A 16,905-nucleotide genomic window follows, 5' to 3' on the forward strand; every position below is an offset into this window, starting at 1 on the left:
TGTTGGAGCTACATATTCAGAAAATCTAGATTTTGGGACACTTTCCTCTTGTGTTTGATTATTTATGGATTGGTTTTGATGTTTTTAGTCGCTGAAGATAACTTTCATCAAGGGATATTCTATTATGTTAAAGAAAAATAACCCAAAGCATAAAAAATAGAACCTCATTCTATAGGTCTAAAAAGAAAATGGGTCAGCGTCCTTTCATGGTTTATGTTGAAAATACAGGTACAGAAGAATGCTGACTGTGTGACGTCACAGCCATGGGAGTAGGGTACAATCACTGCATTGGCTAAGCTGCTCGCCTCTTTTAAAGAGACTGCCACACACTACACACTGCATGGCGGGCAAGTTTGACAGAAAAATCATGCTACTTTAGCCTTATTAATCATCCCCTAAGGTCACATTTCCCTTAGCCTGCCTCACCACATGATGCGGCAAGAATTCAGGTATCAGAAGCTGCCAAAAACTCAATACCGCCTGGCGCCATATGACCACGCAGTTGCGGCGCCAAGCAAAGAACGCCCCAATAATCAATCTCAATACTGCCCGATGTGGTTTGGTCACCCCTTTTACACTATATGCCTCATATGAAGTTTCCAGGTAAGATTTTGAGTTAGGATGGACAGAAAATATTTATTATAGAAAAAGACGACCAGTGTGTATTATCAAAAAGTAGGGGATAGGTTCTTGGAAAATAGTGTTGAGTTGACAGGTGGAGAAATTGAGTTTTTAGGCAATGAAGGACACCAAGCTCCTCCTGTCCCATTCAGAAATGATGGCAAGATCTGAGGTTAAGTGCTGTGCAGTGTCCAGCCTAGAGTCTTGTAATTTCTTTTGGCAGTGTCTTCTGGTAAAAGATGTTGAGTAATGCAAAGTATAGTCATCAGCATAAAAATGGATAGGACAGTTTGTTTTGAATAGATCATTAATGAACAACAGAGAGTAGGAGATGGAACACAGCTGTGCGAGACACCTCTATTGATAGGATTAAGGGAACAATAGTGACTGTCATCAACAGCAGAGACAGATTGGTTGGAAAGGAAACTGGAGATAAAAGTACAGAGTGGGATAGAACCTGTAGGAGGGTAGTTTAGAAAGCAAAGACTTGTGCCAGACTCTTTCAAAAGCTTTTGAGATGTCTAAGGCAACAGCTTAAGTTTTACTGAAACCACTGAGAGGAGTCAGTTAGGAAGGCAAAACGACCAAGAAGTTTTTCAAAATCAAGAAGATCAGTCCGCCAAGATGTTACCCTTTCTGACCCACTCCTGATTGAAAGGGCACGTGAGCCACAAGATAGACAGGCTTGTGTTCTCAGATGGATGGTTAGATTGGTGGGAAACCCGGCATGGGATACATAAACTATCTCCAGGTGCGGCTGACTCAGGCTCTCTCTCTCTCAGCATCTTCTCCATAATATATTCTCATGATTTGCCTTATTTTCTGCACCACCCATCAGCTAAGAGCTACTGGCTGGCAGGTTGTCCTTGTCATCCTATTTGCCAAATGTGTCACAAGCCACACTGCCGTAACATACAGGGATGTTCACAAACATTTTGATTTGTCCTCGGAAAAAATTTTCATAGATTTATATGGCCTTATCATACAGTACAGAATGTACACAGTATGAGACCTCCTCTCTGCCTCTCTCCCTCCTCCTCTGCCTTCCTCCTCCTCTCTCTCCCTCTCTGCCTCCCTCCCTCCCTCCTCTGCCTTCCTCCCTCCTCTCTCCCTTCCCCCTCCTCTGCCTCCCTCCTCCCTCCTCTCTCCTCTCTCCCTTCCCCTCCCTCTCTGCCTCCCTCCCTCCTCTGCCTTCCTCCCTCCTCTCTCCCTTCCCCCTCCTCTCTGCCTCCCTCCTCCCTCCTCTCTGCCTCCCTCCTCCCTCCTCTCTGCCTTCCTCCCTCCTCTCTCTCTCTCTTCCTCTCCCTCCCTCCTTTCTGCCTCTCCCTCTCTCCCTTCCCCCTCCTCTCTGCCTCCCTCCCTCCCTCTCTCTGCCTCCTCCCTCCCTCCTCTCTCTGCCTTCCTCTCTCCCTTCCCCCTCCTCTCTGCCTCCCTCCCTCCTCTGCCTTCCCTCCCTCCTCTCTGCCTTCCTATTAGTCAAATGCATCCATGTCTCCGAATCTGGGGGGGGATATATAAGGGGGGGGTCAATTAGTTGATGACTGTATTGAAAACTGATTTAGAGGTAGTTAATAGTTGACAATATGAGAGAGAGAGAGAGAGAGAGAGAGAGAGAGAGAGAGAGAGAGAGACATAATAATTAATTTTTACAGGACATAATAATAATTAATTTTTACAGGACATAATAATAATTAATTTTTCCAGGGTGTAAAACAAGAACAGCTGTCAGGAACGATTCAGAATGACATCCTGAAGGAATTTATGGTTCGCAACACCTACATCTTCCCACCTGAACCTTCCATGAGGACTATTGGGGATATATTTGGCTACACAGCTCAGGTAAGCTACAGTGAAACTCTAATGTAGGAATATCTAATTCATCAAATGCCACAAGTCTACTGAACATTTTTCAGCACTCTGTTGGTCATTGACCACAGTTTCATAGTGCTAACCACAGACTATTGTGTTGAAATTCTTTTTCCCATTGTAACTAAAAATGCTGTTCATAAATGATGGCTTATCGTTTTTATGGTGAGGGAGAGAACTCTTAATGTTAATATGTTAACTGCCATCTTGTGCCATCAGTGGTACATTGCCCACTTCCAATAGGTGCCACATGTACCACTGGTGGTACATTAATGATGAGAAAAAAGAAAATTAAATTCTAATGATTTAACTCAATTCTGTAGAAACACAACACATTAATTAAACGCAAGTTTAATGACCAAATACATTCTAACACACTCAAAGAAATGGTGAAATCGTTTCTGTTTGTCAGAAACATCTGCCATGGTTCCTAATGAGTCTGGTGTGTGCGTGTGTGTGTACAGTCGTCTCTCAAGTAGTACGGTTTCCAATACAGGTAACTCGATTTACGTGAATTTGGTTTACACGTTTTTGAAATAACGCGGGGTCCAAAATCCAAATAAATGTTTAATTTACAAGTTTTTTCACTTATACACGATATTTTATGGAGTAGCCACCAAATGTCTCACGCAACTGTGTAGTGCGGCGACTATGCCTGATGAATGAGCCTCCCATAACCCACTTAGCCAGTGGGGTACCTCTTTGGCCGATTCGGTAGGGAGTGGCTCTCTCGTCACGCTGGTTGCGGGTTCAATCCCAGCCCAGGCAGCCGGCGAATACCCTCACCTTGTCTTGATTAATTTCTCGTGTGTTTCGATACATGCAGAGGACGTGTTGGAAAATAGGGGAAATATAAAAAAAAATATGCTCTCGGGGCATGACAACTGGACTCACACGGTGCCGCAGCCGCACACCTGAATTCAGTTCTTTATGCGCGCCTCTTAAACAAAAATACAGTACCCATGCTACCACGCTACTCAACAATAGGGGTGGGCAGGTACCGGTACCAGTACCAGTACATACGGTACCAGCTATACGGTGCGGTACTGGTACCAGACTGCTCGGTACCGGTACCAATACTAGCCAGTCGCTCATGGTGTCCCTCATTTTTTCCTCACACGAGTGAGGCTGAGACTGAGTGCCTGAGTGGATATCTTGGTGATATGGATATTCTCTCTCTCTCTCTCTCTCTCTCTCTCTCTCTCTCTCTCTCTCTCTCTCTCCATTGAATGAAGTGAATATTCATTTTACGATAGAAACCTACCTCTTGTTTGATTTACATTGTTTATGATTTACGTGACCTCTTCAAGGACACAATACTTGCGTAAATCAAGAGTTACCTGTACTAGTGGTTCAGTGTTATACGGATTGTCATAGAAGAATTTTTAGGATCTTAAAATTTCCCGCGCGTCACACCAAGTAGCCATGACGTGAGTGGCAACACTGTTCTACCAGACTGCCACCCATGCGCATCCCCTCAGGCCATGTGTGTGCACAACTTAAGGAACACTGTTCTGCCAGATTGACGCCTATGTGCTTTCCCTCAGTCCGTGTGTGTGCACAGCTTAACCTTTTTAACGCCTGAATTATTTTCTCACTGATAAGAAAAATATCTGATACTTTCTTCATGTTCATTTGCTGCACAGCTGACAAGTGTATAATTTTTTTTATAGATATTTCACTATTCATGGGTGGCAATATATATCTCTGGATGCTGTGCACGGGGAAAATTAAGGCATTTAAAAGAGGTGGAAATGGTGTCTTTCTTCTTTGCAATAATTGTATATTCATGTAGTATATATGGTGGTGTAATAAAACTTCTCTCCTAATAGTAATAAAAAAGTTATGACAGCTGAATATATTGCGCATTTTCTTGTGGCCGTGACGCGTTGCGTGGAAGCACCTCACACGCTCTCTCTCTCTCTCTCTCTCTCTCTCTCTCTCTCTCTCTCTCTCTCTCTCTCTACCTACTTGCCCCTCCCTCCTCTGTCAATGTCACTACCATAGCAGTCATCAGAGACACTGTCACTTTGATTCGCCCGCGCTCTACTTCCGCCCAGAGCAGAGGAACTGCTTGATGCGTCACGAGACATGACAGATGTATTCCGAACAAAAGTGGAAAATGATCTGTGGCCTTCGGTAGGCTGTGCGCTGGAGACGAATGAGAGTGTGTACGGATGCCAGATGCCTCCACCATTCTTCTGAGTCAAGAACTGGCGGTATATTTGAAACGTAGGGAGCGTAGAGTGTGATGATTATATATATGACTGAAAATGCGCATATTTGTTCCGACCCGTGGATATTTTTTTTTTTTTTTTTTTTTTTACATGTGTGCTATGGCGCCGGTAGACTATCCATCTAGGCCTGATGGTCGGCCCTGAGCCCGTCATGGTGCAGGCAACTGTTTATAGTGACGCCATTTTAATTGGCTTATGCTGCCCCCCGGAGCTCACTTTTTTTCCTCCTTTACTCCCTTGTTATCTCAAAATATGTATCTTGGAAAAAGGAAGAAAACAGGAGGAGAGAACGGGTCGTTTTAAAGCCACAGATGAAGCCTTACGACTGGCTGAGCTCTGAAAACATGCTTGTGATTCGCTGGGAGTCCAATGACGTCATCGCTGGCGCTCACCCAATCAGCGGCCTCACTGCCTTAAGGCGGTGTCACTATGGCCGTTTTCCTCTAACTGTTGTGGCTACTGGCAACGCCTGTGCGCCCATCAGGAGTGAGTTGCCAGTTGTCCATAACCTGGTGTCACACTGGGCCTTTTTCTTCCCACCGCGTTGGCGGCAGCTTGGGGAACCGGCAACTTTTCCGGGTGTGTGTCACACACATAAGAGGAAATTAGAAGGGTGTGGGGGGAGGGGCAGAAGGGAGAGTCAGGTCAGGTCATGACACACACACACACACAGAAAGAGAAATGAGAAGGGTTGGGGAGGGAGGGGCAAAAGGGAGAGTCAGGTCATGTCTTGACCTGAGTCAGGTCATATCCTGACCAAAGCCCTGATCTGACTCTCCTTTCTGCCCCTCCTTCCCCACACCATTCTCATTCCCCTTCTGTGTGTGTGAGTGTGTGTGTTTGTTGTTACTCGATCTACTGTACTGTAGTACGGGGGTCCTGGGTCCCTAACCACCGTACTATTTGAGGGACGACTATATGTGTGTGTGTGTGTTTGTTGTTACTCGATCTATGTGTTGATGTGGGCGGATTCTAGATTGGTGGGTTGGCCGCACACACGCTGTGGTGACAATAACTTCTGGCACTGAGGAAGCACAGGCATGCCCATGGGCACGATTATGGCTTCAAGGATGGGAGGACAGGAGTGTTTACCCAAACCTCATCTGAGAACTGTGCTGTGAAGACCGGTGTTGTGTTCCTGAGCCAATAAATAGCCTTCATGCAGTGATTCATAGGTAAATTTACAGGAAATAGCATCTTGATATTTAAAAAACAAAACAAAAAAACATAACTGTCTTTATGTGCATGTGCAGGCCTGGAAGGGGGCTCGAGGGCATCATAGGTTCATGAGGTGGGAAGTTGGCAAGCGAAGTGAGCATAGCCATGCTGTCGGAGGATGTGTGAGAACAGCGGTTTATCAACAAGTCTTTGTTTGTTTACATCTTGTCAATTAAATAGTAAACAAAGCAGCTCTTCCAGTCCACTTTACGAGTCTCTTGGTGAGCCATCTTCCACTGCTCGTCATTCCTGAGCCACTGCCGTCGTCTGTTTGTTTACACACAGCCGCGAGATTGATTGTACCCACAACCGTTTTCCATCCATGCAGACAAGCGACAACTCGCTCCTGATTGGGCATAAGGACAACTGCGATTGCCTGTAGTTTCAATGGTTGGAGAAAAACGGCCAGCATGATACCATCTTTTAAGGCAGCGTGCGTTACGCCGACGGTAAGTAGACGTGTCAAAGGAGCGCAAAACTCGGGCCGATAATGCACGAATGTCGAGATGGTAAGAATTTAGGACTAAGCGCAAAACTCAAAGATCACGAAACTTGGATAGCGCAGAATTCGGGAGGGTACTGCATACATTTCAACATCATTATCTGGTTATTAATCCAGAGGCCTGTAGGGGATGGATATGTTCATTTTATTTTTTACAATAGTTACTTGCACACACAAATGTCTAATATTAACCCGAAAAGGACGGCTGGCGGGAATTCCCGCTTGGGCGGAGAAAGGCGGGGTGTGGGAATTCCCGTCATTTGCTGTCCCACCAACATTTGTACTTCCCAACATCATATCTCTGCCGTGCTGGAACCAAGGGACTTTCTACTTTCTTTCATCATGTAGAAGAAAGATTGGTGGTGAAAAAGCACCATGAACTGTTGTGTCATTGTCTGAAATTGCCACACAGGGCATTAACGAAGAACTCCTATTTTGCCAAAATGTATCAAAACAAGACACGCTCTGCAAGTAGAAAATTGCCCTCTAGCCCGTCCGTTCAGGGTTAATGTTCCTTGGTGTTATATAAGTGGGTTGCAGATAGCTTTTGGCACAAAGAGTAACACCACCACCCCTAAAGTTGATGTGATCTTTGTTGAAGAGACTGTGGTCATCTATATTGTATTCTGAAATTAAATCACTATATGAGGTGTGAATGAATGTTTTCGTTATGGCGATTACATTGAAATTTTCTGTTGAAACAAGACATCTCTATTCTTCAATCTTACTTCTTAGGCCACAAGCATTGAAACTTAGGACTTGTAGTTTATCTTTAAGTTTAGTTATTGAGGTGGTGTTTGTTACTTGCGGTTATACGATTTTACTAGAGAGAGAGAGAGAGAGAGAGAGAGAGCAGCCTCTTACATGAGATCGTCTTTTTCATGAGTACCTACTGCAAGTTTTGCTTAACCCCTTGACTGCGGATTTCCAACAAGAAAACCTCGCCCACCAAGCTACAGGAACTGATCAACAAGTGGCTCCTACAGTTCAGTGAAGAAAAATGTAGTCATGCACCTTGGAAGGGGATATCCAGCATACCAATACCACATGTGAAACACTCCAGTATCCACCACAGAAGCAGTGAAAGACCTGGGACTGTATTTTACCAGGCTACCAGTGAAAGCCAAATCCGTGCCAATTGCAGTGGATGGGTTAAAGGGTACCTTTATTAGAGTGCAAATCAGGATTAATGTTTGAAAATGGAGATAATGCCGTACAAATGTATTTTTAATTAATTTTTAATGCCAAATGTAGATGGGCGAATTTTATGTGTATACTAATTCTCTAGAGAATTAAATTCATTACTCGGGAGGGGTTACTTTTACAGGTCATTTTTTTGTATATGGGTTTATACAGGGTCTTAATTTTTTTGACAGCATATGCCTAAGTTCAACAGCATCAGCATCAGTGGGTATCATCTGCAAGAGGCTGGAGCCAATGCAGTTCTGGAGATGGCATTTACTCTTGCTGATGGCCTGGAGTATTGCCGCACAGGGCTTAAGGCTGGCCTGGACATTGACCAGTTTGCTCCACGATTGTCCTTCTTCTGGGGCGTGGGAATGAACTTTTATATGGTGAGTATAAGAACAAGAAGGGAAGTAAGTGGCATTACTTTGTGTCACATTGTATGATATTATTTAAAATTGATTTGGTCCATCACAAGTTGCTATGCAAAAATATTATCATAAATATTAGTTCAATGTTTTTGTGTTGCAGAGCTCCTCCTACAAATCTCCACAATTTTTTCCTTTATGCCAGTAGATTATAATGTATGTCATATTTCCTTGGAAGATGGCCAGGGTGTTTATACTCTCAGGTGTTCTGTGTCCTCGCTAGCAGTCAGTTAACACCTGACCTGGGTTTGTGGGGTGGGGCGTGCAACCCCTCCCTGTAAACGAATAATTCTGTCAAAAACAAAATTAAGTTGAGGTTGGAGTCAAGGCTCATGGCATGCTGTTTCAATGTGTCTGTATCAGGTAAGTCTGATATATTTGATGGGTGCAAGGTAAAGCCTACTAGACCTCTGCATCTGAAATAGTTAAAGGCCCCCAAGACTCTTTTCTTTTAGGGGTCTCTAGGGTGGTGCAGATGTGCCACTTGCCCACAGAACTAGGCTTGATGTCAACCTTTGAAAGGCTCTGTGTGTGGTCTCCTTGAGTATCCTGAGCCTCTACCATAATCACTGACTTCCTTACCTGATGAATGAGCTCGGAATGTTAAAGGTGAATAAAGTGGGATTCTCTGAGAAGAGGAGGTGAGATCAGGAGTGGGAGATACACCTTATACTGGACCATCATGAGCAATGGTACCTATCTTACAGGGGTAGTAATAAGCACCTTTAGTCATCTGCAGCCATATTTTATTGAGGTTACTCCTCTTGATGAAACTGAAGGACACCTTGGCCTCCATGTCCCTTGTTGCAGTGTATGCTTCTGCTGAGAGAAAGAGTTGGCCTGTGCCAGACTTGAATCTGCATTAGACCAATGCACCCTATGGGGCTCTCATTGTTTTGGATGACTGCAACACTACTACTGGCACTAAGAGGGATGGTTGTGTATTATGTGTTGGTCCCTATAGCTCTGGTGCCAGGAACGCCAACAATCACTAGGCTGGGAGGAGTATTAGTATAACCTTTGAAAGTAAAGCTTCACTCACACAGGAGAGATTCCCTCCAAGTTTGCTTCTAATTTTTAAAAGTCAGGAGCTCACTTCTAAAATTCCTCAAAAGCCACTAAATAAATAAAGGCTCTCAAGGGGTACTTTTGCTGCCTTAAAAGCAATCTTTTGGCAATCCTAATGAACAGTATCAGGAATTGGAGATGACAGATTTTTACTTTTTTTTATTTTTTTTTATTAGCAGCTGCTGCCTAAAGTGCTGGTAGGCTTTCTTGAGGGGTCTCTTAGATGACCCCGGTCTGTTAGTGGTGCAGATGAATTTTATTTATAGTGGCTGCCATGATGTATGACTCTTGACCGAAGTTGCTGAAGATCTGGGTAGCATGTGGGTAATATTCCACCACTCGGCGATGGTTGAAAGTTGTCAGTGTGCATTGTTAGGACCCATGCATGACATCATGTTTGAATTGATGTGGCAACCCTACTACTACCTTACATAAATACTTATGTGTGTGTTCTCATATTTTCGATAAAACAGTGCTTCATCAATCAACCACAATTAATAACGGTATATGTGGGAGTGTGCATCACCTTCATCAGCCTACGATGCCAAACCTAGGGGTTCCTTGGGTAAGTCTCCATGCAGGTTATCTTTTCCTTTGCAAGTCTCATGGCAGGATCTGTTGACTTGCTCAAGCTACAAAGTCTGTCGGTGTTCCCTTGGCCTCCTCCATTTTACATCATCAAGCCGCCCTCTGCTGAGAGGAGCCTCCACATGAGATACACTTCGTCGCGCCACCACCAGTTGCTTCTACGTTGCCACACTGGGTGGTTGTGCAGCAAGATGCTCCGCTTATTTTCAGCACCTCTCTACTCGTCTGGTTAAGGCCACATCACCTGTCACGCAGGTACAGTGCCTTCTACCCGTAATCCTATCATAGGAGTGGGTAGAGCCTCGCAAATGACTTTATTACGCAGTGTTTGAGGCTTACACACCTGCCCACGGCAGTTGTGTTTTTGTGTTCCGGCAGGTGTGCAGTCATGTCGGCCTCAGGGGAAGACTCAACAAGTGCGCCCTGCACTGCTTCACCCGCCTCCTTTGCGGGTTTCCATGACTCCGGCAGTGAGGAGGGTGATATTGGGGAGCATGCCCCTGGCAGTAGCGCCTTAATGCAGGGGGTTAAGACCTTTGGCCCTCATGAGTTAGTTACTGAGGAGATCGATCCACAAGTGGCCGAGATGGTGAACTTCGTGTTCGACAATGGTATGCGGGACGGGGATTGTAAGGACATCTGTGAGGATGACATCACCAAGAGGCCTAGCAACTGTCATGCACTCGCTCCGGTGGAGTGCAACCCGCAGATTCTAGAAGCGCTCAGAACCGACGCAAAGAAGGCAGACTGGCGGTTAAAGGACGTCACTAAGGACATTCTTCAAGCGGCGACTATCATCACCAAATTTCTTTTGGCTCAGGATAAAGTGGCGCAAGATGAAGAGCACTCTGTGGTGGCACACGAAGTGGCCATGATTAACGGTGCCCTGGCCTTGCTAGGCAATGCGAACCACAAGAACAAGCTGGTGCGACGTTTTGTGATGAAGCGGGAGATCAACAAAAAGTACTCGCACCTCTGTTCAGACAAGGTGTCAATGACCCGATTCTTGTTTGGGGATGACGTCTCACAGTCCGCTAAGCACATTGAAGAGTCAGAGAAACTGAAACACAAAATCACACCCAAGAATCTGGTGAGCAGGGTAGCTTGAGTAGCTTGCCTTATGCTCGTATAGACAGAGTTGGTGCTCACAGGTTTTGCCAATAATTATAATAGGCCTCAAACAAGTCTCAATACAATCACTGGTTTGACATAAAATCATTCCATTTATATCCCATGATTCTGTGCTGGCACTTGCTACCAAGGATCAATACACTTCTTCAATTTGTTATGCAGTGTCCATGTCTCACAGCCACAGAGTAAGGCAGGGAGCACAAGTGACTTGTGGATCTAGATTTTTGTCCTTCTACACAGATACCAACAACACCATATACTCATACTGAGGAAGTCCATAACACTGTAGATCAAGCCATTCCACTATAAGACTTCTTGATGGGATCTGCCATTGTTCTGAAGTACTCTACCATACATATGTGAAATTGTCCTAGATATCAATATCAATGTTCTCGCCACACACATTAACAGACTGTATTGTTTCATATACTGTCTGACAAGCTCCCCATACAATGGTGCCTCTGACATAGGTAGCTCCCCATACAATGGTGCCTCTGACATAGGTAGCTCCCCATACAATGGTGCCTCTGACATAGGCAGCTCCCCATACAATGGTGCCTCTGACATAGGCAGCTCCCCATACACTGGTGCCTCTGACATAGGCAGCTCCCCATACACTGGTGCCCCTGACGTAGGTAGCTCCCCATACACTGGTGCCCCTGACATAGGTAGCTCCCCATACACTGGTGCCCCTGACGTAGGCAGCTCCCCATACACTGGTGCCCCTGACGTAGGCAGCTCCCCATACACTGGTGCCCCTGACGTAGGCAGCTCCCCATACACTGGTGCCCCTGACGTAGGCAGCTCCCCATACACTGGTGCCCCTGACGTAGGTAGCTCCCCATACACTGGTGCCCCTGACGTAGGCAGCTCCCCATACACTGGTGCCCCTGACCTAGGTAACTCCCCATACACTGGTGCCCCTGACGTAGGCAGCTCCCCATACACTGGTGCCCCTGACCTATGTAACTCCCCATACACTGGTGCCCCTGACCTAGGTAACTCCCCATACACTGGTGCCCCTGACCTATGTAGCTCCCCATACACTGGTGCCCCTGACCTATGTAACTCCCCATACACTGGTGCCCCTGACGAGGCAGCTCCCCACACTGGTGCCCCTGACCCATGTAACTCCCCATACACTGGTGCCCCTGACCTGTAACTCCCCATACACTGGTGCCCTGACGTAGGCAGCTCCCCATACTCTGGTGCCCCTGACGTAGGTAGCTCCCCATACACTGGTGCCCCTGACCTATGTAACTCCCCATACACTGGTGCCCCTGACCTAGGTAACTCCCCATACACTGGTGCCCCTGACGTAGGCAGCTCCCCATACACTGGTGCCCCTGACGTAGGTAGCTCCCCATACACTGGTGCCCCTGACCTAGGTAGCTCCCCATACACTGGTGCCCCTGACCTAGGTAGCTCCCCATACACTGGTGCCCCTGACCTAGGTAGCTCCCCATACACTGGTGCCCCTGACATAGGTAGCTCCCCATACACTGGTGCCCCTGACCTAGGTAGCTCCCCATACACTGGTGCCCCTGACCTAGGTAGCTCCCCATACACTGGTGCCCCTGACGTAGGCAGCTCCCCATATACTGGTGCCCCTGACGTAGGCAGCTCCCCATACACTGGTGCCCCTGACATAGGTAGCTCCCCATACACTGGTGCCCCTGACATAGGTAGCTCCCCATACACTGGTGCCCCTGACATAGGTAGCTCCCCATACACTGGTGTCCCTGACATAGGTAGCTCCCCATACACTGGTGCCCCTGACGTAGGTAGCTCCCCATACACTGGTGCCCCTGACATAGGTAGCTCCCCATACACTGGTGCCCCTGACGTAGGTAGCTCCCCATACACTGGTGCCCCTGACATAGGTAGCTCCCCATACACTGGTGTCCCTGACATAGGTAGCTCCCCATACACTGGTGCCCCTGACGTAGGCAGCTCCCCATACACTGGTGCCCCTGACGTAGGCAGCTCCCCATACACTGGTGCCCCTGACATAGGTAGCTCCCCATACACTGGTGCCCCTGATGTAGGCAGCTCCCCATACACTGGTGCCCCTGACGTAGGCAGCTCCCCATACACTGGTGCCCCTGACGTAGGCAGCTCCCCATACACTGGTGCCCCTGACATAGGTAGCTCCCCATACACTGGTGCCCCTGATGTAGGCAGCTCCCCATACACTGGTGCCCCTGACGTAGGTAACTCCCCATACACTGGTGCCTGTGACGTAGGTAGCTCCCCATACACTGGTGCCCCTGATGTAGGTAGCTCCCCATACACTGGTGCCTGTGACGTAGGTAGCTCCCCATACACTGGTGCCTGTGACGTAGGTAGCTCCCCATACACTGGTGCCTGTGACGTAGGTAGCTCCCCATACACTGGTGCCTGTGACGTAGGTAGCTCCCCATACACTGGTGCCTGTGACGTAGGTAGCTCCCCATACACTGGTGCCTGTGACGTAGGAAGCTCCCCATACACTGGTGCCTGTGACGTAGGGAGCTCCCCATACACTGGTGCCTGTGACGTAGGTAGCTCCCCATACACTGGTGCCCCTGATGTAGGTAGCTCCCCATACACTGGTGCCTGTGACGTAGGTAGCTCCCCATACACTGGTGCCTGTGACGTAGGCAGCTCCCCATACACTGGTGCCTGTGACGTAGGTAGCTCCCCATACACTGGTGCCCCTGACGTAGGCAGCTCCCCATACACTGGTGCCCCTGACGTAGGTAGCTCCCCATACAGTGGAGCCTCTGACGAGGCAGCTCCCCATACACTGGTGCCCTGACGAGGTAGCTCCCCATACACTGGTGCCCTGACGTGGTAGCTCCCCATACACTGGTGCCCCTGACGTAGGTAGCTCCCCATACACTGGTGCCCCTGACGTAGGCAGCTCCCCATACACTGGTGCCCCTGACGTAGGTAGCTCCCCATACACTGGTGCCCCTGACGTAGGTAGCTCCCCATACACTGGTGCCCCTGACGTAGGCAGCTCCCCATACACTGGTGCCCCTGACGTAGGTAGCTCCCCATACACTGGTGCCCCTGACATAGGTAGCTCCCCATACACTGGTGTCCCCATAGCTGGGCGTTATTGCAATAAGTTATCGCGATACTTTATCGCTGTTAACAAAATCGGGTAATCGGCCATCCGCTACTTATTTAAATATATATCGGTATCTTCGTTACTTTTGTAACCAAACTAGCGATAATCGCTACTTTTTTCTGCCTCAGAAAAAAAAACGTTGTCTCCTTACTGTGCATGCGTGGCCCGGTGTTGTATGAAAAAACTTCGTGGTATGAAATATCTTCGGTGATGAGATTTCATACTTAGATCATGAAAATTAAAACACTAGGTTATTTTTTTATGCTACTCAAAAATCAATATATCAAAGAGAAAAATCATTTAACTTTGCCCCAAAAATAATTATCCACTGCTTCAAATTTGATATTCCAAATTCGTTTGTGACCATGCCATGATACTGAAGGCACCCGGTGTTGTGTTATTTGGTGTCCCATCGTCAAAAGCTGGTGCTTTTGTTTATAAACACTGGTCTCTCGTGAACTGCGCATGCTCAGACCATTAAGTGTAGACCTGTACAGTCTCACAATGCTTTTTTAACATATTAAGAGTTGCTGGAAAGCTGAATCAAACATACAGTACCACCATCCTCGCTGTTTCTAGAACGACGTACACTCTGTATATATAAATGCAACTCGTACAGAGTGTCATTCTAGAAACAGCGAGGATGGTGGTAGTGGTACTATATGTCTGATTCAGCCTTCCAGCAACTCTTAATTACGGTTTAAAAGCTTTGTGAGACTGTACAGGTCTACGCTTGCTGGTCTGAGCATGTACCGTCCATATGTACGTGTCAACGTGTGGTTTTAAGGTTTTGTAAGTTTCCTAAAATACAGATAATGAAAATTTTAATTCATCAATGTTGTTCTATCTGAAATATCAATATAGTATCGTTTTCGCCTATTGGACTTATCGCTAGCTAGTATCGGAATTGTGGATTTATATCGGGTATCGGTTATCGGTTATCGCCTATATTTGTGTCTCTAGTTAACGAATATCGGTTATCGCCATTAAGGTTTTTCATTATCAGTTATCGGTTATCGGGGATAAGGTTTTATGTTATCGTGCCCAGCTATGGGTGCCCCTGATGTAGGTAGCTCCCCATACACTGGTGCCCCTGACGTAGGCAGCTCCCCATACACTGGTGCCCCTAAAGTAGGCAGCTCCCCATTCACTGGTGCCCTTGACGTAGGCAGCTCCCCATACACTGGTGCCCCTGACATAGGTAGCTCCCCATACACTGGTGCCCCTGATGTAGGCAGCTCCCCATACACTGGTGCCTGTGACGTAGGCATCTCCCCATACACTGGTGCCCCTGACGTAGGCAGCTCCCCATACACTGGTGCCCCTGACGTAGGCAGCTCCCCATACACTGGTGCCCCTGACGTAGGCAGCTCCCCATACACTGGTGCCTGTGACATAGGTAGCTCCCCATACACTGGTGCCCCTGACGTAGGTAGCTCCCCATACACTGGTGCCCCTGACGTAGGCAGCTCCCCATTCACTGGTGCCCCTGACATAGGCAGCTCCCCATACACTGGTGCCCCTGACGTAGGCAGCTCCCAATACACTGGTGCCCCTGACATAGGTAGCTCCCCATACACTGGTGCCCCTGACGTAGGCAGCTCCCCATACACTGGTGCCCCTGACGTAGGCAGCTCCCCATACACTGGTGCCCCTGACGTAGGTAGCTCCCCATACACTGGTGCCCCTGACGTAGGTAGGTCCCCATACGCTGGTGCCCCTGACGTAGGTAGCTCCCCATACACTGGTGCCCCTGACGTAGGTAGCACCCCATACACTGGTGCCCCTGACGTAGGTAGCTCCCCATACACTGTTGCCCCTGATATAGGTAGCTCCCCATACACTGGTGCCCCTGACATAGGTAGCTCCCCATACACTGGTGCCCCTGACGTAGGTAGGTCCCCATACTCTGGTGCCCCTGACGTAGGTAGGTCCCCATACTCTGGTGCCCTGACGTAGGTAGCTCCCCATACACTGGTGCCCCTGACGTAGGTAGCTCCCCATACACTGGTGCCCCTGACGTAGGTAGCTCCCCATACACTGGTGCCCCTGACGTAGGTAGCTCCCCATACACTGGTGCCCCTGACGTAGGTAGCTCCCCATAGACTGGTGCCCCTGACGTGGTAGCTCCCCACACTGGTGCCCCTGACGTAGGTAGCTCCCCATACACTGGTGCCCCTGACGTGGTAGCTCCTATACACTGGTGCCCCTGACGTGGTAGCTCCCCATCGCTGGTGCCCCTGACATAGGTAGCTCCCCATACACTGGTGCCCCTGACGTAGGTAGCTCCCCATACACTGGTGCCCCTGACGTAGGTAGCTCCCCATACACTGGTGCCCCTGACCTAGGTAGCTCCCCATACACTGGTGCCCCTGACGTAGGTAGCTCCCCATACTCTGGTGCCCCTGACGTGGTAGCTCCCCATACACTGGTGCCCCTGACGTGGTAGGTCCCCATACTCTGGTGCCCCTGACGTAGGGAGGTCCCCATACACTTGTGCCCCTGACCGAGGTAGCTCCCCATACACTGGTGCCCCTGACGTAGGTAGCTCCCCATACTCTGGTGCCCCTGACGTAGGTAGGTCCCCATATGCTGGTGCCCCTGACGTAGGTAGCTCCCCATACACTGGTGCCCTGACGTAGGTAGGTCCCCATACACTGGTGCCCCTGACGTAGGTAGGTCCCCATACTCTGGTGCCCCTGCCGTAGGTTGGTCCCCATACGCTGGTGCCCCTGACGTAGGTAGCTCCCCATACACTGGTGCCCTGACGTAGGTAGGTCCCCATACACTGGTGCCCCTGACGTAGGTAGCTCCCCATACACTGGTGCCTGTGACATAGGTAGCTCCCCATACACTGGTGCCCCTGACGTAGGTAGCTCCCCATACACTGGTGCCATGACGTAGGTAGCTCCCCATACACTGGTGCCCCTGACGTAGGGAGGT

The 16,905-nt window shown here is 48.4% G+C and overlaps 1 protein-coding gene across 1 annotated transcript in view; it reads left to right on the top strand.

The window, feature by feature from the left end:
- Window positions 1-16,905, top strand: part of LOC127004769 (methylmalonyl-CoA mutase, mitochondrial-like) — a gene marked incomplete at its 3' end in the record, with an annotated part of 88,414 nt that overhangs the window by 34,130 nt on the left and 37,379 nt on the right. Inside the window, 2 exon segments of the mRNA XM_050872878.1 lie at window positions 2,326-2,460; window positions 7,821-8,018. Coding sequence (XP_050728835.1) covers window positions 2,326-2,460; window positions 7,821-8,018 — 333 coding nt within the window.

Source organism: Eriocheir sinensis, chromosome 29 (genome assembly GCF_024679095.1).
Source record: "Eriocheir sinensis breed Jianghai 21 chromosome 29, ASM2467909v1, whole genome shotgun sequence".
NCBI classification, from domain to species: domain Eukaryota; kingdom Metazoa; phylum Arthropoda; class Malacostraca; order Decapoda; family Varunidae; genus Eriocheir; species Eriocheir sinensis.